Source organism: Rhinolophus sinicus, chromosome 3 (genome assembly GCF_057876585.1).
Source record: "Rhinolophus sinicus isolate RSI-liver-muscle chromosome 3, RSI-T2T, whole genome shotgun sequence".
Taxonomy (NCBI): Eukaryota; Metazoa; Chordata; class Mammalia; order Chiroptera; family Rhinolophidae; genus Rhinolophus; species Rhinolophus sinicus.
The window spans coordinates 570,387-592,912 of NC_142503.1; the positions used below are offsets into that span (position 1 = coordinate 570,387).

A 22,526-nucleotide genomic window follows, 5' to 3' on the forward strand; every position below is an offset into this window, starting at 1 on the left:
GCATGGAAAGGGTGTCTGTCTCCATTTATAGAAATGTTTGTAGAAGGACAATTAACATACGTTCCGGACACACACCTCCAGGTTTATGGGCAACTTTCCCCCCACTTTACTGCACTAAAAGGAAAACCAAAAAGCCCAAAACCTAAGCCCCAAATCGGGTTCATGATAAGGGGACACTTGGAGCCACTGTCTGGGGCTGCACAGACCAAGGTTTACATGGAGACACTGGGCTCTCTAATGAGACTGGAGAAGCCGCTGCACCATTCGCTGCTGTCTCCTCTTCCTCCCTGTAGCCCTCACACCCCGTTCACGGCCATGTGATCCCCCTCGGGATTTCTGAGGAACAGGTGTCTCCCTGTGAGCGGAAGCCACATGCAGGGCAAACTGGGGCGTCCTCGGGGTCTCTCGGCCAGAGAACTCACCTGGTTTCCAGGTATTTCAGCTCAGCTCGTGCATGCTTGGCCCAGGGGCAGAGCGCCCTCTCGTGGGAACATGTCCACACTCCATGCACACGCATGAATCCTGCACAGGCATCACACCCTGCTCAGGGTTGTACAGAAATGCGTGTCATCCCGAGCCGTGTCCGTTTCTCAGTGTGCAGAGCTCTTGCACCCAGTCCCACATTCGGGGACCTTGTTTAGTTAGTCCCAGCACACCTGTCTGCCCTCAGGTAGGCGCTCCGCTGACCAGCGGGCATGGAAGTTTGGCGGGGCCTGAACTGCAGCCTCTGACCTCAGACCCCGGTTTTAAGAACAATTCCTAAGTGCAGTGGGACGCCGGCAAACAGACCAGAGGCTGTTGCTGCTGGTGACCTCGTGACACATAGTAGCACACCTGGCAGCTCTCCAGCCCCCACCCTGCCTCCTCCGCCCTGCTGACCTCACTTTGTCCAGCAAGCTCTACAGCAGACCAGCCTCCTCCGTCAAACCAGAGGCAGGGCTCCTGCAGCCCCAGGACCCATGCGGCCCTGCCTCCACCCGGCACCCCTCTGCCCTCAGGTTGCCCGGCTCAGGGCCTTTGTGGTGGGTGCCTCTGCCAGGAGGGTCTCTCCACTCCGACTGACCCTCACTCTCCTCCCAGCCCAACATCTGGTCAGGGCTTCCTCCCACTCACATGGTTGATGCTGCCTCCCCAAAGGTCACTGCTCATGCTGCACAGGGGGCCTTGTCCACGAGGTCAGGGGTGCGATCGCCACCCCCCCTTCTGGGCTTCTGCCTGGATGCCAGGCCCCTCTCCACCCAAAATGTTCCAGTGTGTTCTCTGCAGCAGGAGGCCTCAAAGGCGGAGAGGTCAGTGGGGCGAGGGCGGTCTGTGGTTTTATCAGTTTGGGAAACAGTGCGTTGTGATTTTTCCTCAGCACTGACCTGCAAGAAGGTGCCACGCTGCCCAAAGCCTACGGGCTCTAAGCTGTGCTGACCACATGCCCAAATGGCTGGGCCACAGGACCTGACGCGTAGGTGCCCATGGGCACATGGCCGAGTGAGGACCTGGGACCCACCAAGTCCTCCCTCGATTATCTGCCAGCCCTTTGTGGGGCCTGGTTATTTCCACTCCCGTGACCCCCAAGGGCAGGCCCCTGTGCTCTAGGTCATGGGTGTGAGTGCCCCGGGCACAGCCCACACTTACCCAGTGGGGACTGAAGGACGCTGTGCTCTCTGGGTCACGCTCCAGCAGTGACTATGTCTACCTTGCCCAGGGCCCAAGGAGACACGCTAGCGAACAGCTTCACACACCTGCGTGCGTGCAGCGGCCTCTGTTGTCACACTCATAGGCTGCAAACTCCACCACCATTATAGGACATCTTCACACCCAAAAGGTGCCCTGTGCTCACAGCCCAGCAACTGCCTTTGCCTCTTAACTCGCCTATTTCGCACACTTCGTAAGTGGGTAACATGTGGCCTGTGACTGTCAGAATGACTGAATTGTATCCCAGCGAGTGTTTACCGTGTTTTGTTCAGCTGTTTATCAACTGCTGGGTGTCTGGGCTGTCCCCACATTTTGGCTGCTATGAACATGCGTGTGCAAGTTTATGCGGCTGAGCATTTCTCTGGGCGTCCACCCAGCAACAGAACTGCTGGGTCACACGGCAACTGAGCACGTCGGGAGCTGCAACTATTTCCACAGCAGCCACACCTCACATTCCCACCGGCACCACCAGAGGGTTCTGATTTCGCCACATTCTGAGCACTTGCCCTCCTCCCTTTCCTTGGTTCACCCACACCTGGGGGTGTGGTCCCCTTGGAGGTGCTCTCAGTGTGAGCCTGTGTATTGCAATAATTAAAGGGGTCCCCTCTAATCACAGATTTTCTTTGCTGATTCCATTTATAGGGTCGTTTCAGCAAACTCCTCCAAGAGAACAAAGGCATAGGGGCATTTTCTGCAATTGTCTAATTTTTACTCTGAATAAGACCCATGAGATCCTTCAACATACTCAGATTTTAAAGCATTTTATTCTTCTACTAACAAAAATCATACAAAGAACCTGTAAAAGGAAAACATGAAATCCACCTTAACTGGCTGCAGTTAGTTACACAAAGGTCAGTGTGGAAAGGCTGCGTGGTGCTGAGACCACAGACACGGTGGGCAGGCACAGGCCACTCCGTGCTGAACCAGGCCAGGAGGACGTGCCGGCCCCCACCCCTAGCCCAGCTGCGGCTGTTTGGCACACGCTCTGGCCAGTGGTCACTCAGACCGCGAGGCTGGCCCTCCAGGCTGCACAATGGCTCCTCAGAAACGTTTGGAAGCACACACTTAACCTTTGCCCAACATGAAATCCGCGGCCCGAGCCAATTCCTGAAATGCCCATGGAAGCCAGAGAAGGCCAAGGGCAAGGCTGTTTGAGCCTCTTGCACAGACACAATCTTTGTGGACTTTATTAGCACTGACATGCCTAGGTGTTTAGACAAGTAAATAAGCCCAACAGAAAGTGGGGCACCGTTACTGCAGCATCAACAGTGCATGTGACCAAAATCACCAGCAGAAAGACCACAAGGTCAAGTGCAAAGCCTGCCCTAAAAGGCTGTCACCGTCCCTTACCTGCAGTGGGACAGACACAAGCTTCAGGCAGATAGCTCAGTGCCCTGTGCGCCCCTGCCCCCCCCAGTCCCCCGGGACATGAAGTGGGGACACGGAGGCCAAAGGATCGAGTGCGAGTCACATGGAATGGCGCGGTGTGCGTGCGGTTCTGGAGGTGGGGAGAGAGCTTGCTCCACACCCCCCAACACCACACCGCTGGGATGGGCCTGCCGGGGCTCAGGAAAGGACACAGCCGCTCGCAGGCTCCCATCTGGAGCACAAACCCAGCTGGGTAACCCACCCCGTGCTCCCGATCAACTGGGTTCCCTTCCCAGATGTCCCCAACCAGGTGGGCACCTGATCAAGGCCACCGGCTGAGCGTGGGGACGAGGGTGTGGGCAGAGCTCGGTTTTCTGCCTTAATTTAGGGAAACACACACACACACGATATTCAAAGGAACAGACAGCTGGGGGCTGACCAAGGAACCGTTACTGAGCCCTCACTGGGGGCTGACCTTTCACCTTCATAAACGGACCCTAATGGCCCAAGGGTCAGAACGGACATGTGACTGCCACAACAGACTGGGTAGGTGCAGCCAAGGAGACTTAATTCTACAATCCCGAGGCTGAGTGCATGGCCGTCACGAGACGGACAGCTGTGTCCCGGTCCCCCGCGTCCCCTCAGGAGCACACGGAGCACCCAGGGCATCCCATCTCCCCTCAGACTTGAGGAAACCTTTTCAGTCATGCACTGGCTCTCAGCCTGGACTGGAGAGCCCGGTGGTATTCTAGAAACTTCTGTAGCAAACCACGCCAGCAGGTCAGGCCAGGGGCAGTGTGTGCGTGGCACGGCCCCCAGGCCCGCCCAGCGCGCTGCCGGGGCGGCCGTGCGCTAGGAGTAGATGGTGATGACCTCCCGGCCGCTGCCCCTGACCAGAAGCACCCTGTTGAGCCCCTCAGTCAGGACCTCGAGGAACTCCATGTCTGGGGCAGGTGAGTTAAGGCCACAGCCAACCCGCCGGACATGTAGCCCAAAGCTTGAAGAGAGCGACTGACTTCCTCAGGGTCCCGTGTCGTTCAGACTCGGTTTGAGGAAGAGGATGAGGACCGAGTCAGGGAGAGCCAGGCCCCAGGGTGGGGGGGCCAGGGCAGGGGGCCCCAGCGAGCAGCCTGCAGCACCGACCCGGCCCCACCCAAGGCCCCCCCACCTGACCAGGAACCTAGAGGGGACCCCAGCCCACGTTGGGCTCTGGGTACAGACACAGGGGAGCGATGTGCCTGGCGGACGTGTCCACAGCCCGACACCCAGACAGGCCTGCAGGTCCTGGTCATCAAAGCGTAAGTCCCTAAGGCTGTCGGCAGTTTGAGGCTTAAACCTGACAACCTGGCTGTTGATGTCTCTACCTGCCCCTTGATCCCCCAGGGGAGGGCGGGGCTGAACCCTGGAGCATGGCCCCCTAGCTACATGTCACTAGGCAGCCAGGAGCCTGTGTGGGGACCCGCCCCATGCAGCACGGGGTGGCTGATGCACATTTGGGGGCTGGGAGCCCAGTTGGGGACAGGGCTGACCTGTGAACTCTGAGGTCATGCCTAGTATGTGTGACCTGAGGTCACAGCTTCCCACTCCATGCTGGACACCCTCACCCACCAGGAGGGGCCTTGGGCCCCTGTGGGGACACGGGCTTGATGAACAGAAAGGTGATTAAGGGGCCTGGAGGAGAGGTGCTGAGAAGGCTCCGAGCGGACCTTCAGCAGACGCCCCGTGGACCCGGTCGCCCCAAGCTCAGCTGGTCCCAGAGACAGTCACGCACACGTGCCCCATGGGGCCGCAGCAAAATGCGAGGACAGGAGTCAGCCAGGTGGCTGCTCAGAGCCCAACGCCCACGTCACCTGCCCCCCAGGGCAGCGCCCAGAAAAGGATACAGTTCTCGTCTCCTTGGCGGTTTCTGGGGGGGCCGGGCATGTTGAGCAGCACCAGCTGGGCGTCCTGGGACTTGCTCAGGACGACCCCGTTCAGCTTCACGGCCGTGTGCATTCTCCTGACATTCGACTGGTTCCTGTGGGGAAAGACGGTCACTCTGCACCCCGACTGTGAGGCTGGGCACCAGCTGGGTCTGAACCCCACCTGCCCACGTCACTCCGCTGCCCAGGGCTGGGTGAAAGCCAATCCAGGTTCTCACGGAATCACCGCCACAAAGGCCCCACGGGACAATCGTGACGGGAACCGAGGGGACTTGTTGAGCAGCTGAGGGCCACAGCCTCCAAACACTTCACACTCAGCACTACTACTGCTGCTAAGCTTCTAGTCTACGAGCAGCTGTCCGCACAGGCGAACGAGGGCTTTGGCGGCGAACTAGCTGTCCGGGCACAGAAAGGTGCTCACACAAGCACCGGCTCTGAGCTGCTTGCGCCTGGGACCCTGGTGTTGGGGCCGTACTCCATCTGTCGTGAGTCCACTAAACCTAGTGCACACGGCAGCTGCTCACTCACACGGGATGGGGTCCGAAGAGACCCCAGAGATGGTGAAGAACCAGGTCCCTCCACCCTGTGGTCTGAGGTCCTGTGACAAGAGCTGGATATCCTGGCCAAGATGCAGCCCCTGAGAAGCCACCTAGCTCTCGGCCCTCCCAGATGCTGGCGCTCTCGGCTATGGCTGAAAGTCAAGAGCTGGCAGTGCCCAGAGACCCAGACATGGCCCCCGCCCTCACTGACCACCTGGTTCTCCAAGCCCAACAGTGGGCACAACGCCCACTGGGCTGCCAGTGTCTCGGGCAGCCTGGGTCTAGCAGTGGCCCCCAAGAGAGGGCCCCAGCCAAGTCCAATTGAGGAGACTGAGACCCAGGTACCCGGGAACCTGCAGACCCCACTGCCCCGGCTCCCACCTCAGGAACTGCGCTCCAGGAAGCACCAGCGGTGGACGTCTAGGAGCCCCGCCCTCCTCAAAGCATTTGCATCTCCCTGTGCAGGAAGCTCCAGCCCACTGCCGATTGTGGGGTCACGCACAGGAAATCCACAGCCAGCCCTTCTACAAGGTCCCCCGTGCCCCAGACACAAGAGGGACAGGCCTGACAGAGGCTACGCATGAGGGCGCAGAGAAAGGCCTGCAGGACAGATGAGGCCACACCCTCTGGTCAACTCCACCCTTAAGGCAAATAAATCCGGTGATCACCACCAATCACCAGGTGGAAACAGGGACCCGGGCCCTTTATTTTTGCCCTGCAATTCTGTCTGACAAAATTACAGATTGGGTCTCTGTCTGTGGCACAACAGGGATCCTTCCTCGTGAGAACCATGAATGAGCCGCCTGGAGAGAACATAATCAGCCGTGTGCATAAACAGCAACAGCTCCAGAACACGTGTGAGCCATTAAAGGATCTCTTAAGATGAAAAGTTTGAGAGCACACATGATCATGAAATCGGACGTTTGGGTCTGGAAGGGCCCGTGGCTCCAGGGCAATGAGCCCCCGTTGGGGTCAGAGGTGCACAAACTAACAGCTGGCCATGAATCAGAAACACGCAGACTCTGCCACAGGGAGAAAAGCTTCGCAACAGGGTCTGGAGGCTGGGAGCTGGAGCTGGGGGTGGGGACCCCTGGGGCAAACTGGGTATTCCGGTCCCCGGCTCCCGTGGCCTCGGAGCAGGACAGAGGAAACAGAGGAAGACAGCACAACACACCCCAGCAGGACCCCACGGTACGTCACGCATGTCAGATGTGGGCTGACCTCCCCACCTTCCAGAAGCTTCCCTCAGCCTAGCCACACGTGGGGCAGATGGGAGTAGGCCCTGGGCAACGTCGGTCTGCACACTTAGTTCAGGGCATGAAACAGCCCCTTTCTGGGTCACTTTCTTCTGAGTTTCCCTGCCTGCAAGGGTCCAAACTCCGACCCTGCTCAATTCAGGGCTTGGGGGCACAGGTGTGTGGAGCCCGACCTGAGCCCTCGTGGCCGTGTGGGAGCAGGGGTTCTCCGTCAGCCCATGGTTTAGGGAGAGACTCTATTCCTGTGTCTACATGTTTTTGTTTAATTTACAGACTTTATGGCAGGGTTACTTTTAAACTTATGGACAAACAGCAGAAAGTAGACCCCTGCATGCCCCCCCGCACAGTCTCTCGACACGTCCATCCGTTTGCTCCCTCAATGAATCAGCATTGTCCCTTGTCCTCGATGTGTGACTAACTCAGGCTCGGGGGCCAAAAAAGGAAGTGCAACCACTGGTCCCCAGCGCTGCCCTAGGCTGGGGAACAGGGGAGGGATGGGTGGACCAACCGCAACCTCAGGGTCCTGCCCTCCCGTGGCCGGCCTGGCCATCGCCCTGGCCCCCTGGCCCCCTGGCCGTGGGACTAAGCCCCAGCCTGACCGCACACAGAATTCACCCACATCCCCTTTCACACGGGGGTTAAAGGACGGCAGTGTCCTCCAGGCCAGGGGACACAGGAGAGGCTGGCCCTGCAGAACTGGCTTTCTATCAAAACGCCTCGGCCGAGGGATGTGGAAGAACCAACCAGCTGCGACAGAAGCACACACTCTCCAGTCAGAGCGGCTCAGGACCAGCCGCCCGATCTCTGCTCTCATGGGGTGTTTAGAGAATGAACCTCGCGGATGTGCCATGAGCCGCTCTGAACCAAGGAGAGCCAACTAAACAGCAACTAAACTGCGAGCCACAGCAGTGCGGGCAAGCTCCGCCTGCACACGGACACGCATGCATCACAGGACACGTGCACACGCAATCATGCACACGCGCTTCGCGAGGGGCTGGGCATGGGCAGCAAGCAGGCTAAGAGGTGTCCTAAACCACGCGAGCGACTTACAGGTTTCCCCATTCTCTACATGGGAGAGAAAACAAAGAGCACGTTACTTCAGTGACCGCGACGCACACTTCACCACGGGCCCACCCCCGCTGCCCTTTCCTGGCCTACTTTGGTCCTTCTTCACGAGGAGGGTCTCACCCCTGGGGCCCCAGAAAGCCCCCGGTCCCTTTCTGACAATCTGGGCTTTAGGGTCTAGGTCACTGAAGACCCCAGGAGAAGCCACGCTGCTGTCCTGTCCCAGGACCCAGGGCTGTAAAACTAGGATTCATCCCAGGACCCCTCCCCGGCCGGGCGCAGTCACGCCGTGCCATGGGCCCCTCTGCCAGCCCAGGGGCTTCTCAGCTCAACAGCACGGACGGAAGCCAAGGCAGGTGGACAGGCTGCTGGCCATGGCGGCAGCCTGGCCGTCAGCGGGGACCAAGCTGGGAGTCCCGATCCATCTAGGAGCCCTAACGTCTAGCTGCTGTGAGACCCACCAAGAGCTCAGACAGGCCGGCTTCACGACTGACACAGCCAGGGCCCGGCTAGCTGGCCCTGAAAGGAGTGTGGTCCTTGGGCAGGTCCCCTACCCTCCCAGGCCTGCCAGCTTGCAGCTGTGTTGCTGTGACAGGCAGGGAAGGGGGTTGGCTCAATGCAGCCAGGACCTGCCACCGGGGCCCATAGGCTGACACTCACGGCTTCAGGCTGAAGAGATCTTTGAACCCGGATATGCCGACGTCTTTGTTCTTATACTTCTCGGCGATCAGCTTCTCTTTCGTCCAGGTCATCTGCACCTTGTCTGGCGTGGGCGGGGCTTGGGTCCTGGCAGCCACCACAGAATGGGACGCGGTGTTCCGGTCGTGGATTAGCTGAGCCTGGGGGGAGGGCAGGGGCAGCGACGGGACTCACCACAGCAGGTCTCCAAAGTCCCGCCGGGAGGCAGCAAGCACAGGCAGGAAGACGCTGGCCCATAGGACCAACAGGGGCTCGCGACCAACCGGACCTGAGGATCCCTGAACAGCCTCCCACATGGGACCCCAGAGCCGCCCCCTCCCCTGGTCAGTCCCCTTCCTCTTGGGTTTCCAAATCAAACTCATCGCTTCCTTCTCTCTCTCCTCCTGCCTTGCCTCTGAAAGCCACCGAGAAAAGACCCAGACCTCCATGTTGACTCAAGGGGACATTCACTCCTCCACCCATATATCCATCCACCCCCATCCCTCCATCCACCACCCATCATCCATTTATCCATCCATCCACCTATCCATCAACAGCAGAGGGCCCACCAGGGAGTGCATGTTTGGGGTATGTGGTAAGCACCACGGAGTTTGGGGATGGGTGTGGGAGGAGGGAGATTCGGTTACACAAAGCACCCGGGACGCCTGTGTGCGAAGGCGGTGCTGCCCGACGGCCAGAGGGAGATGGGGGAGGCCTGGGGATGAGGGGCTCAGGGCAGGGCTGTGCCAGGCTGCTGGGCCACGGAGCCTAGGGAGGGGTTAACAAGTCAGCTCTCGGAGGCTCCGTGGCTGCTGGCTGGAGGATGGAGGGGCAGGAGGGTGGCCGTGGGGGTTCGAGCAGGAGATGACGCAAGAGGCGAGGGGCTGTGCACAGCTGGGACCCGTCTGAAATAAGACTGCATGTGTGGGACTGGCGTGACCCAGCCCCTGGCCCGGCCTGGACGGGGCCCAGAGGCTGGTGAGGGCAGTGGTCACGGGCGAGGAGGTAGAAGGCCACCGGCTGGTCACAAAACCAGGGCTGTCGGGACAGGCTCCAGGTGACGACAGACCCCGTCCCAACAGCGCCGTGGGGCTGGGGAGCAAAGGGTCCTGTGCCACACCTGTGCCGCCTCCCGCCTCCGCCGCAGGGCGCCGCACCCCCACGCACCTCCCTCTCCCGCTCGGTCTTGGAGAGCTGCATCTGCTTCACCATTTGCGACCTCTGCTCCATGAGTAGCGTCTTCTCATAGGTGAACGCGGAGATGTCACTCTCACCCTGGAAGGTTCCAGGGCACAGAAGTCAGTCAATGTGCAAAACAGTGTGTTTTCACCACATCACCCGCTTCACTCCGTGTCTGGGCAGCTGCTCAAAAACAGCTGCCGGGCTCCTCCCCCCTTCCCTGGGAGGGTGAGCGTGTGTGCGCGTGTGTGAGCACATGCGTCCTCCTGTGTGCATGTGTACATGAGGGGGTATGAGCACGTACGTGGGTGACCATGTGAGCGTGTGTGCAGAAGCGTGTGAGTGTGCGACAGCCCTCACAACTAAACACACTCCCCCCTCCGCCCATGGCCCTTCCTAGCGCCCACGCTCACTAATGCACGAGCCGCCATGAGGAGGAAAACCAGCAGCAGCTGAGCCAGCGCACTGTCCAGGGCTCTGGACAAGGGCCCTGCCCAGCTGCGGCTACGAGCACACAGCCCCGTGTGAGGGACAATCTCAGAAGTAGCAGGAGTTGCTCTCTGTGCCCAGGAGAGCCGGCTGCCAGTGCAGGGGAAATCTGTCATTTGCCCGCTGACCAGAGCTGTCCTCTCCCGACCTGGCCTGTCCCTCAGTGGGTGACACTGGGTCCCCCCGTCCCTGGGCGGGATTTGTGACCCCCACATGCACCACCCCTCAGCCCTGGGAATGCCGCCCACAGGGCCGCCGTGGAGCTCTATGCCGCCCAGCCGCCCCGTAAGCTGGGCATCATTCCCTGACACTTTCTCGTGAGTCACTAGGCGGGAAAATTAACTTTTACGCATTATTTTTTTTATCAGCTCACTCTACTAAATTTTACTGAATAAAATGTTTATTTCCTTGGGTTTTCCTGGTATGTAAATCATACCACGTACAGAAAAAAAAGCCCCCCATTTCTAGTACTTAAGGCTGCAACATCAGCATCCAGGAGGCAAGACCTTGTGGCCGGCCGGCCGCGGATGGCCGGGAGGCACTGACCCTCACTCAGTGAGGGGCTTTGGCTCAGGCGCTGAGTCCATTCACTGAAAGCCCATTTATTCTTACTTCCCTGGTGCCCTCAATGATAGCTCCTCATTTTAGAGAAAAGTCTCAGCAAAGCTGCCAAGCTCACTCAACGGGCTTTTCTGAATCTTGCTGGCTGGAAGGACCTCCTTCCTTATCAGGGGCCCTGATTCTTTATGGTTCAATTTCAGCCTCTGGCCACTGGCTTCCCATCTCCTCATTCATTTTCACACTCCCTGCAGCCCATGGCCCTCAGCTCCCTGTGGGTATCTGCCTCCTGAGGACTCTAGAGCCCCAAGCATGGGGCTGCAGGTGACACCCCGGCCCCTGGCTCTCTGTGAGGCCATGTGACACAGCATCCGGCATGTGTGTGTCCTGCGGTGCCCTGGAGGGGGAGGCCAGCCTTGAGAGGAATGCAGAAACTGCAGGAGAGGAAGGCGGGACCCTGCACACACCCCCAGACAGAAGGACCTAACTTGGCTGAGGTCTTCTCCTCACAGGACCCATCTCCTCCGACAGGAGAGCCAGCAGGGCAGCTGAGGGCAGGAGGCCGGCTCTCACTTTCACAAAGGAAACACCACTACGTCCGTAACACCACAGACGCTTTCCACTTAAACCTAATTAGCAATCGTGAGTGAGATCAAGGAGGGCTGTAGATTTGAACGTTATCGTTCAATACATGGCACCAGCTACCCACTTGGAAAGCTGAGTAAGACCAGTGGCTTGGAAATAACTAGTTCTTGCAAAATTGTGACACTGACTCCACACCTCAGTACCCTCCTCAAATGGGGGCAAAACCATTTGCACCTTAATTCCATTTGGCTTCAGATAATTTAAAACTGTATGAGATTCCTGAACATGGACAGCAAAAGCCGATGGATGATTACAGGATGGGGAACAGCAAAAGGACGCGGGAGCCACCGGAAGATGTCCCCGCAGCCAAAGCCGGGCAGTGCAAGCAACACAATGAAGAGTGTAGTGAACAACCCAAAGTGCAAAGGAGTGTGAGACACACACACACAGATGCACTGACACACATGGAGATCCCGACAGCTCAGTCCCCCTCCTGCACCTGGGGACTCGGGGACACACTTCCAGAGCAGAGTCTGGAGAAGGAACCACTGCGACTTCACAGCAGAGGCCACAGGTCCCATGCCTGCGGGGCCACAGGTCCTATGAGGGGTGGAATGCCACGTCTCCCTTACAGGACACAGTGGGGAGGGCGCGCCCCCCTGAGGTTCTCCATAAACTAAGTCCCGTCCGCCACGAGAAAACCATCAGACATGATCTGGGGGACATTCTACCAAACCCCTGACCCTTCTAAACTGTCAAGGTCATGAAGAAAGAGAAACCATCACAGTGCAGAGGAGCAAGTACAGCACAAGGTCCTGAGACAGAGACCGCAGGAAGGATGTGAGATGCTGAATTGGGAGCCCAGTGGGTGGTGAGGAGCAGGGCCCACCCTCATGTGACAACCATGCTGAGGGCCCGTGTCAGCACCGGGTGGCGGGAACCTGCTGGAACCGGCACCCCTGCCCACGCCGGCGCCCTCACCATCTCCACCACCTCCACCTCGGCGCTAATCCTGAGGTGGTACAGGAACGTCTGCAGGTCCTTCTTCATCTGGATGCTGTTGTCGTCCACCTGGGCCACCGTGAAGATGCGCATCCGGCACTTCTTCCACACCTGGGGAGGCCTTGCATGAGGTCCCAGGGTCCACCCACAGGGCCGCCACCCCCACGCGCCTCACCCCACCCCGTGAGCCCCCTCCCACCCCCACCTCCCGCAGTGCCCCGCCCACCTAATGTTGCCCATGACCCCGCCCATAGTCCCGTCCCCACCCATGCCCCGCCCACAGTCCCGGCCCCACCCCACGTGCCCCGCCCACCTGTTGCCATGACCCCGCCCACATCCCCGTCCCCACCTCCCGCACATGCCGCGTCCACCTAATGTCGCCCATGACCCCGCCCACAGTCCCGGCCCCACCCCGCGTGCCCCGCCCACCTTGTGCTGCCGCAGCAGGAAGGGCAGCAGCATGAGCAGGCCCCCGTCGTGCACGATCCACCACACATCGATGTTCCCATCGCTGAAGCGCTCCTGGTTTTGTGGAAATAGGTCCACGTTTTTGGCCACCAGCAGGGCCTGCTGGGCCGCCGTGGTGTCGCGGACGGTGTCTGTAGAAAGGAAGCACATGGGTCAGCCGGACAGCAGCCAATGCGAGAGTCCCCACAAAGCCCAGGGTGGCCCTCGCTCCATCTGCAACTCCACAGGTGGCACGGGCACAGGTGGCTGAGCTGGGCACCTCCACAGTGATGGCCAAACTGGAGGACATGGCGGGAGAAGGGAAAAGGGTGGCTCAAGGCTCCCAAGGCTTTAAAATGGCCTTTGCCTTTCTTTTTAGGTGAAACAGCACGGCTGGGCCCAGAGGGCCTTTGGGGAACAGCTCTCGGGCCAGAGGAGACGCGACCCACCGACAAAGTTCCTCCAGGAGGAGGGGTTGTCCTCCTCCTTCCAGGACTCTGGCCAGGCCACGAGCACCGTGTTGTGCTTCATGCCCCCCAGGCCGGCCGACTGGATCAGATGGGACATGCCATCCCGCAGGTTGGAGGACACCACCAGCTGGCAGAAGCCTTTGCTCTTCTCAGCGCTCATCAGGGACCGGATGTTCTGCAGAGAGGCCAGGGGTCAGCGCCACAGCTCCCGTGGCTCAAGTGGGAGCGCGATGTGCCAGCCCCACCCAACTACCCACCACAAGGGGTGCCGGTGGCACTGGGCAGACCCCACCCTGACGTCACTGCCTCGGAGTAAGGCCAGCGGCACAGGGCAGGTGGTGCCTTTGGGGCCTGAATTCAGGACCTGGCGTGAGCTCCAGGGGACCACCTGTGCGTGTGCATGTGCAGGAGACGGGCAACAGTCGTTGCTCTGCACACAATTCCACGCGGTTCTTTGAAGATGATCTACATCGTGCCAAAACCTCCCCCGGTTCACTGGGACCTTTCAGGGCCTGTGTTAAACATCTGGTTTATGGAAAACCTCGCTAGAACATGTCAAATCTAACTTCTTCTAAGGAAGACTGTGATGCTTCCGGGTTCAGGGATGAAATACTAGGCATGTACCACACGCCCCGCGGTGTGCAGTTCCTGCCCGCTCCATCCCCCACCAGGAGGGGGACGCCTGACACGCAGTGACCAACACGCCTTCCATCAGAGCACCACTATGTGTGGACAACGGTCTTTTCGCTGGCCACGCGGACCAGCCAGTAGCCAGGCCCGGGCCCCCTTTTGGGTGGAGCTGGGAGCCACAGAGAAGCATTCCCGGGTCCCTACACCAAACGGGATGCCCACTGGATTTCAACTCCCTTGGGACAGTGACCCATCGACACCACGGATGTCTGCCCCCTAGAATGGGAATGTCTCTACCCCACATCGCACTTGGGAACAGACACCTGTTTTCTGAGTGTGCAGGTCTGTGCACAGAGGTATTTTGCCCCAGGGTGGACTTCACCCCCAGTCTCACCAATATCCGGTTCAGGTGACATGGAAGATGAGATTTGGGACCTCTGAGCAGCTGGTAGCTAGATGACATTCTGGACGGTCAGAATGGGTTGGGACTTGGGAGGATGTTGGTATGATATGAACGCACTTTGCATGTAAGGCAGATGTGGATTTGGGGGCCAGAGGACAGACTATAGTGGGTTAATGGTGGGCCCAAGAGATACGTCCACATCCTGATCCTGAGAACCTGTGAACGTGGCCTTATCTGGAAAAAGGGTCTTTGCAGATGGGAGTAAGACAAGGCTGAGATGGGGAGACCCTTCTGGGTCACCCAGGTGGCCCTGAATCCAGTGACATGTGTCCTTATATTATAACAGGAAAGACAGAAACACAGGAGAAGCCATATAGCCAGAGGCAGAGACTGGGGTGATGCGGCCACCAGCCCAGGGACGCCGGGAGCCCCAGCAGCTGGAGGAGGCAGGAAGGTGCCCCTCCAGAGTCTAGGGAGGGGGTGTGACCGGCACCTTGATTTTGGACTTCTGGCCCCAGAACTGGGAGAAGATAAACCTGTTGTCGTCGGTCCCCCATGTGTGGTCACTTGTTACGGCCACCTCAGGACACTCATACAGAGGCTAGACTACGCCCTCCCCCTTGCCAAGAACTCAGAGCCTCTGAGCAGGCAAACCGGAGGCACAGGGGCCTAAGGCCACCATGCAGAGATCTGGAATGTGGATGCAAACAGCACAGAAGCTGGGCCCTCGCGAGGGCTCTGGAGGAACCTGTCCGTGCGAGGACTTTTCCAGGGTTCGAGCTAAATGGCTCTCACCACCAGGTTCTACACCTTCCTGGGCGAAACTGGCACTGTCTCTTTAAGGCCTGAGCATCGCACGTTGGGGGTGGGGATGGGGGCTCTTCAGCACATTTCAAATTCAAAGACCACTTAGGTCGTCTTCGAGGTGGGTGATGGCACAGCACACAGCACTGTGTCTGGGGCATCGCACATGGAAGACGTTTGTGTGCGGCCCAGCAGAAACGGCCTGGCCCCCAGCCCCTCCGTCTTCAGTCCCAGCCCACGCGCCCACCCACCTCCTCGGCCTGCTGGGCCTCCGTGTGCTTGTCCAGGTAGGTCCCCTCCAGCACGGAGCCCACGATGGTCAGGCCCTTGCCCGCCTTGAGCTGCGTGGTGAAGGACAGTAGGCGGGGGTGCTTCACGCACTGCTCAGCGTCCAGGTTCAGCATCACCAGTACCTGGGGCCTGTGCGGGAACAGCAGTTACCTGGCAACTCTCCACACGCTCACCGACAGGTGGACAGGTAACACAGGGACAGGTGAACAGTCAGGTGCCTCCTGGGGCCCCATGGCCGAGAACCCCAGTAGGCACCTCCCCTCACCTCCAGGTAAAGGCAGGGTGGAGGCCAAGCGGCTTTCAGTGCAGATTAGATGCCCCCCTTCCACAGGGGCAGCCCTCCGCCGACCCCCTCCCAGAAGTGAGAAGAGGGGCTGCGGGCTGTTACAACTGGTCTCCCATCAGCAGCAGAACCCGCACTAGGAAAGCTCGTCCCCGCCCCCCTCACCACCCACAGGGCCAGGCTGACAGCCCGGCACCGGGCAGTGGCTCAGACACAGCTGACCAGCCCAGGACTGAGGGAAGGTGCTTCTGAGACTGTTTTCTTTTAACAAGGAGGGGAATGCCTTCTCTCTGCAGGTCTGATTTTAGAAACAGATCTTCTGTGGGTTCAGAGGGCGGGGGTGGGGCTTGGGGAGGGCGGCGAGCACTCACCTCCAGTTCTTGGTGTGGGGGGCACCCTGCTCCACGCGCAGGAGAGCGTAGCGGGCTGCGTTCAGCGACAGCCCCCGGATGCCATCGCCCCACTCCTTCTCGGCCCTGCAGAGGGGACAGCAGTGAGGCCCTGCTTTGCAGCCACCCTAGTAAGCTGACTTGGGGGGTCTCTCGGCGTTTCTGTGACAGAGGAGGGGCCTTCCAGGCCGGCTGAGAGAGGGGAGGGGGCAGCCTGTGTGGGACCGGAGTCGGAGCCGACTGGAGGACATGGACAGGATGTGGTGGGGGGCCCTGTGACGGGCAGGCAGTGGCCGGGCAGAGACGGCCCCAGGGGCCTGGCCAGCGTGAGCAGTCGTAGCCCCCAGGCCCTCCTTCCACACCACCTGAGAGCTGGGGCGGGGCTCTATGCAGCCCCCCAACCCCCAATACCCCACCACCTGGCCAGAGGCGCCAACCCCCGCCCCTGGGCGGCCTGGGTGGCCAGGGGAGATGACCCCATAAGGAACCGTGGGCGGTGATGCAGTTCCCATGACATGCGACTGCTGCCCACAACTTTGTCCTTCACAGTGTGGTTTCTGGAAATTTTGAAATCCATCACACATCAGTGGATTTTACTTTCCAAAAACAAGAAGTATGCTAAAAAACGATGGCTTTTACATGAAGACACAGATAAACCTAATGCTGTATTGAAGCAAACGTGGAGTCAATCGTGAAGAGCAGACATGGCAGCTCCCTGCCTGCCAGGACCAAGCTGCAGCGGTGACCCCACTCCCACCTGCGTGCAGGTGCCCAGACGTCCCTGTGCACCTGGGCCTGGGAGAGGGAGCCAACCCCTGCGCTGCCACAGCACTCGGCTGACCCCAGAAGCCCAGCCCCGTGGCCCCAGCACTCACCCACGGTACTCGATGTACTTGTAGATGCAGCTGGCAATGAGCATGGCACACAGGGCATAATACCAGGAGCAGATGAACATCAGCGCCAGGCACAGGCTCATGCCCAGGAAGGACAGTGCCCTGTGGGAGGTGTGGTCATGGGGCGGCCGGCACCCACCCCACACGCCGGCCTCCCCCACGCCCAACCAGCATCCGAGCAGCTGCCTCCAGAACAACACCGCCCGTCAGTGGCAAGCGTCCCCACAGGGACCCCCACCCCCGCGGTGCCTCACCAGTGGTAGTACTTGAAGCGCGGGCGCCAGTTGGGGGTACGCAGCAGGGTCTGCACAGCACAAGCCAGGTTCACAAACATGTAGCACATGAGGAAGAACCTAGGGACCCGACAGCAGCGTCAGAAGGGCCAGCCCAGGTCCCACGGTCCGGTCCCCACACGCCCGCTGCACATGCCCGCTCACATGGATAGGATGGGGGCCACGCTGTCCAGGGACGCAATGAGGATGCCGATCTCACAGATGAGGGCCGTGAGCAGCAGGGCCCACGTGGGCTCCCCGTTGGCCTTCCCGTGGCCGAACACCTGCAGGGAGACGGACACGTGGGTGGGCGGCCAGGCTGGGAGGTCCAACCGCAGGGGAGTGGGAGTGGCTCCATGACACCACAGCCGACGCCGACGCCACCTCCCAGATGGCCCGCCCTCCTGGCCGGCACGTGCCATGCCATCCACCATGGTCCCTGTGGTCAGGGCACCCTCCATGGCCTCGTCCCTCCTGAGCAAACAGACAGAAGCCGTGACAGGTGAAGAAACGCGCGTCTGCTAGGATCAGTTTCAGGAAACTGAGGTGAGAAGAGCAGACACTGGGGCCGCGGTGCCATGCCCATCAAGGTCATACACCAGAGGCCCAATACATACAAAGGTTATTGTGTCCCCGAAATTCAGGTGGTGAGGTCCTGACCCCAGCACCTCAGGACATGACTGTGTTTGGAGTTGGGGACTTTAAAGGGAACTTTAAATGAGGCCACTACAGTGGACCCTGAGGCAACATGACCAGTGTCCTTAAAAGAAGAGATCAGGACACAGACACACAGAGGGATGTTCTTGTGAGGACACGGGGAGAAGACAGCGTGTTCACGCCAAGGAGAGGCGGCAGGAGGGAGCAGCCTGCGAGCCCTGACCTCCGACTTCCGGATCCAGACACGAGAAGCAACTTGTGTTCCTTAAGCCGCCTGTTTTGTGGTGTTTGCCATGGTGGCCCCAGGGCACTGACACAGTAACGGCCTCAAGCTCATTCCAGAGCATTTTAGCCCCAATTGGAAACCATGGGCCTCATCATCGTCACAGTGGGACATTCCTGGGCAGTGTCCCACAGGGCGATGAGGAGAGATGCCCAACCCACATGACGTGGAGGCCCTCACGTCGCTCCTCTGAACTGCTCCACCAGACCAGGGTAGAGGTGGGGACGTAGACCGTGCCCTAGAGCAGACCCTGGGGACCTGCGGACACGTTTCTTCCCGAGGGTCCCCACTCTCAGAAGGGGAGCCAGAGATGCAGCCAAGGCTTGTGGGTAGTCGCCATGCTCACCTGCAGGAAGGGGATGATGCCATCTCGGGCAATGGCCTGCAGCAGGCGTGGCGCCCCTGTCAGGCTCTGCAGGCCAGCGCCGCAGGTGGAGAAGAAGGAGCCGATGACGATGACCCAGGGGGACGGCCAGGCCAGCATGCCGATCACCAGATTCCCCTGCAGGGCCTCCCCGAACCTGTGGGCCGGCGGGTGGGCTTTCCAAACAGCTGAAGACTAAAGGTTTCCCCAGCTTCGGAGTGCGCATAACGCTGTCCCCACCCAATGAACAAACGTGTCCTACTCCCTGAGGGTCCTTTCTCAGGAGCAGGGAATCTACGGCCCAGCCGAGGGTTCGTGTGGCCACACTCACTCACTGTCAGGGACCCACAGGGGCCCTCACACCCCGAGGCAAGCAGGGTTGGCGAGCAACAGCTCCTCCACTGAGCAGCAGGGCCCAGGAGGTTTCCCACAGCCTCTCTCAGGAGCTCCTGCACCCCTAGCTCTGTAGGGGCCCGAGGTGACTCTGTGGTCCCCAGCTCCAGGCGGGAGCAAGAGAGCACCACCCCTCTCAGGTCAGACCAAACAGAACCTCAACAAGGGCCGTGGGGTCTTCCCGCTCCACAAGCAACACGTGAAATCCAAGGTGATCTCATTTCAAAGCTCAAGTTATTTAAGAAAACTGATGCTGACCCCAGAAATTTCTATAAGTTGAAGATAAAAACCAACATACTTATCTCGTAAGATCACGCCTTCAATGCAAGCTCCAAAAAGCACAATGCAGGAGAGGTCTGCAGCTTGTGTCAAGGAAGCAGTGGCTGCCATGCGCTGGCAGCAGGGCCCTGATCGCAGGTGGGCCTGGACCCACCCTGGGTGCACTGCCTGGGGCCCCTCAGGCACCTTCCTCACTGCTGAGCCTGGGTCCACAGACCGGGCCTCGGCTCAGTGCGGACATGCTGGGCCTGCAGCGTGACCACTTCGGGGACAGGACTGGAGATGCTCACTCACTTAGAAGGGGCGAACCTCAGTGAGAGAAAGGGCTCCCTGGCATCTCCAGGCTAGTGACACACACAGCTCTGTGCAACTGTGACCAGTGCACGTGTGTGACTACCCTGTGATACGCATAGTTATATGTCACTAACATGTTATATGTTGCATGTGGTAACGTGGTTACTGTATATGGTTTATTTACGATACCACATCCCATAACCAACTGTGAAGGTGGCGCCCAGGTATGTGTTTTATTTTCTGGCACGCGGTTGACGCCAGACCAGGTTCCTCTTGAAGAGACGGATGTTGTGGTCAGAACTCGCCTGAACCGGGGAAGCGTGCCCAGAGCGGCTGATGGCACAGCAGCGAGCCACGTGGGGCGTCGGGGGCTGTCCTTCCCCAGCGCCTGCGCCTCTCATGCCCTGACCCCTTCAAGGATACAAATAAAAGACGTGGTCACAATGGCCAGAATGGTGCCTGTAGGGATCGACTTCTGCGCGTCCCTCAGGTCCCCAGACCGGTTCGAGCCCGCCATAATGCCTGTGGAAACAGATGATCTGACATGTTACTGAGCAAACCTAGAAAACGCCACCCCCACTGGCCAAGGCCTCTCTGGGGCTGAGTTAGGATGACCGCAGCCAGGACCTTGGCCAGAAAGAATGAGCTGGAAGAGACATCTGCTGGGGCCTGTGTCCCCAAGCCGGGCCTCACTGCAGCTGTGGGACGGATGCTGCAGGGCCTATGGGGAAAGGCCCCAAATGTCCTCCAGGCTCTCCACAGGGACAGCCACCCCCACCATGAACTGAGTCACAGTCAAGACCAGAATGAGGCTCAAACCAGACACTCGCCATTGATGCAAAACCAAAGCTGGCCTCCAGATGCACCCAGCTCCTGCCTCACTCCCCTCTGGGATCCGGGTTAACCCACATGGCCGGGTCCTCTCTGGGATCCGGGTTAACCCACGTGGCCGGGTCCCCATCTGGGATCCGGGTTAACCCATGTGGCCGGGTCCCGCTCTGGGATCCGGGTTAACCCACATGGCCGGGTCCTCTCTGGGATCCAGGTTAATCCACGTGGCCGGGTCCCCATCTGGGATTCAGGTTAACCCATGTGGCTGGGTCCCCATCTGGGATCCGGGTTAACCCACGTGGCCGGGTGCCCTCTGGGATCCAGGTTAACCCACGTGGCCGGGTCCCCATCTGGGATCCGGGTTAACACACATGGCCGGGTGCCCTCTGGGATCTGGGTTAACACACATGGCCGGGTGCCCTCTGGGATCCGGGTTAACACACATGGCCGGGTGCCCTCTGGGATCCGGGTTAACCCACACGGCCGGGTCCTCTCTGGGATCCGGGTTAACACACGTGGCCAGGTCCCCTGTAGGAACTGGGTTAACACACATGGCCGGGTCCCCCTCTGGGATCCAGCTTAACCCATGTGACTGGGGGTCAGAGACTCCCAGGACAATGATGCCAAATGCCAACTTCCTCACAAGGCCAGGTCTGGATCAGAGCATTATAAGAACAGGAGCCTAAAGTACTGGGGGCCCCCCCACGTTACCGCCGCACTGGGCTCAATCCTCCTGCACATGGGCGCAAGTCACTGCCCACGCCCTCAAGAGTCACTGCATTTGGTACATAAAGTACAAGTGATTCCAATTGGGTTCAAAGCAACGCCAATTGACGGTAGGTCCGTCCAGCGTCCCGTGAGCCTGTTCTAGGTGTGACCACATGCACCAATGGGCTCAGAAAGGCAGTGGCAGTGTTGGGTGGGTGAGAGCACAAAGACACGTTGCCACTGCGTGCTGGGACCACCTGCTTTCAGAGGATGTCTCCACCCACCACGCCCACTCTCATCCCAGAACGCATTCCACACTAACAGATGGGGAGTGGAGTACAGGACAAAGACCCCGGGGGCCAGAGCCACATCCCAACCACACCAGCCAAGGTAAGTCGGTGACCCCAGCTTTCAGGGGAGAAAAAAACACTCGCCAACACCTCCCCCTCCCTGCCTCTAAACTAAGGCTTTAGGGAGAGATGAGATATGGTATGGAGCGCAGACAGGCTCCCGGGGTGGCCAGGGGCTGACCCGGGCAGGGACCGACCCGGGCAGGGACCAGAGGGCCAGACACACCAGGCTGCTTGTTCAGCCAGGCCAGCCGAGGTGGGGGCTGAGAGCTCCTGCTTTGCAGGGAGAAGGCTGAGGGGTGTCCAGGTGGGAGGTGGCCTCCAGGAGCAGAGTGTGTGTATGCATACGTGCGCCCCAGTGTGTGCATGTGTGCACATGTGCTTGGGGAGGGGAAACGTGCATACACTAAGGGTCATCCGGGAAGGTCAGCTGACTCTCGCAAGGAGGATGGCGCAGCACCTGGCCTCTAACAGCCCTCCGTGTCCTCTCCTAGGCGCCAGCTAACAGCACCCTGCGCCTTCTCCATGGACCATGCTGCTTCCAAAGCCGTGGGCCTCGCAGGAGAGCAGGGAACAAACCTCACTTAAACACACAACTTCCTGAGGTCCCTCCTCAGAACAAACAGGAGCAGAGACCTGTAAGCTCGTTGCTTGTGCCAAACAGGAAAGAAAACGGGGCACGGGGTTGGGAGTGGCGAGCTGTGGGAGGGAAGTGGCGGCTCTGGCCTCACCGGTCACGGAGGGGAAGTAGATGCCGACCAGCATGGTGAAGGAGGTCACGATGTCCGTGAGGACGTACGGCAGCCCACTGGCTCTGCTCTCCTCCGGCACCGGCACCGAGGGCGTGCCCTTCTTCTCCACAAATGCCCCTTTGTCCGTGTATGCACTCCACAGGTTATCTGTGGGGAGAAAAGGCTGGGTAACAGGACTCTAGAACTTTCCACCAGGCTCCTGCCATGGGGAGGCCCAGCAGATGCACCTGGCACTTCCCCATGGGCTCCAACTTTGCACGACGACAAGGACGTCAAACATTCCCTGGGGAAATTGCTCACCTCCTCTGAAAGGTTTCAGTCCTAAAGTAAAACCTGACGGGAAGACTTCACTTGAACAACAAACATGCCCCTGACTAGCGGCCTGAGGGCTGAGGGAAGGTCTCCC

The 22,526-nt window shown here is 59.6% G+C and overlaps 1 protein-coding gene across 9 annotated transcripts in view; it reads right to left on the bottom strand.

Annotated features, from left to right (window-relative positions):
- Positions 1-2,431: 2,431 nt before the first annotated feature.
- The window catches only part of SLC12A7 (solute carrier family 12 member 7), a 79,608-nt gene continuing 59,513 nt past the window's right edge, over positions 2,432-22,526 (bottom strand). For 8 of the 9 annotated variants that reach the window (XM_074329131.2, XM_074329130.2, XM_074329133.2 and 5 more), the window contains exons 9-24: positions 22,100-22,267; positions 19,903-20,001; positions 19,205-19,262; positions 18,496-18,670; positions 17,375-17,493; positions 17,192-17,290; positions 16,920-17,039; positions 16,027-16,131; positions 15,333-15,501; positions 13,224-13,419; positions 12,757-12,926; positions 12,307-12,438; positions 9,682-9,789; positions 8,497-8,675; positions 4,938-5,071; positions 2,432-3,998 (exon numbers count right to left, since the gene is read on the bottom strand). In XM_074329131.2, the coding sequence (XP_074185232.1) occupies positions 3,907-3,998; positions 4,938-5,071; positions 8,497-8,675; positions 9,682-9,789; positions 12,307-12,438; positions 12,757-12,926; positions 13,224-13,419; positions 15,333-15,501; positions 16,027-16,131; positions 16,920-17,039; positions 17,192-17,290; positions 17,375-17,493; positions 18,496-18,670; positions 19,205-19,262; positions 19,903-20,001; positions 22,100-22,267 (2,123 nt within the window). In that variant the 3' untranslated portion in view covers positions 2,432-3,906. Of the gene's footprint in view, positions 3,999-4,937; positions 5,072-7,696; positions 7,837-8,496; positions 8,676-9,681; positions 9,790-12,306; positions 12,439-12,756; positions 12,927-13,223; positions 13,420-15,332; positions 15,502-16,026; positions 16,132-16,919; positions 17,040-17,191; positions 17,291-17,374; positions 17,494-18,495; positions 18,671-19,204; positions 19,263-19,902; positions 20,002-22,099; positions 22,268-22,526 lie in introns of those variants that run through there. The other variant, XM_088796422.1, reaches the window with a different exon arrangement.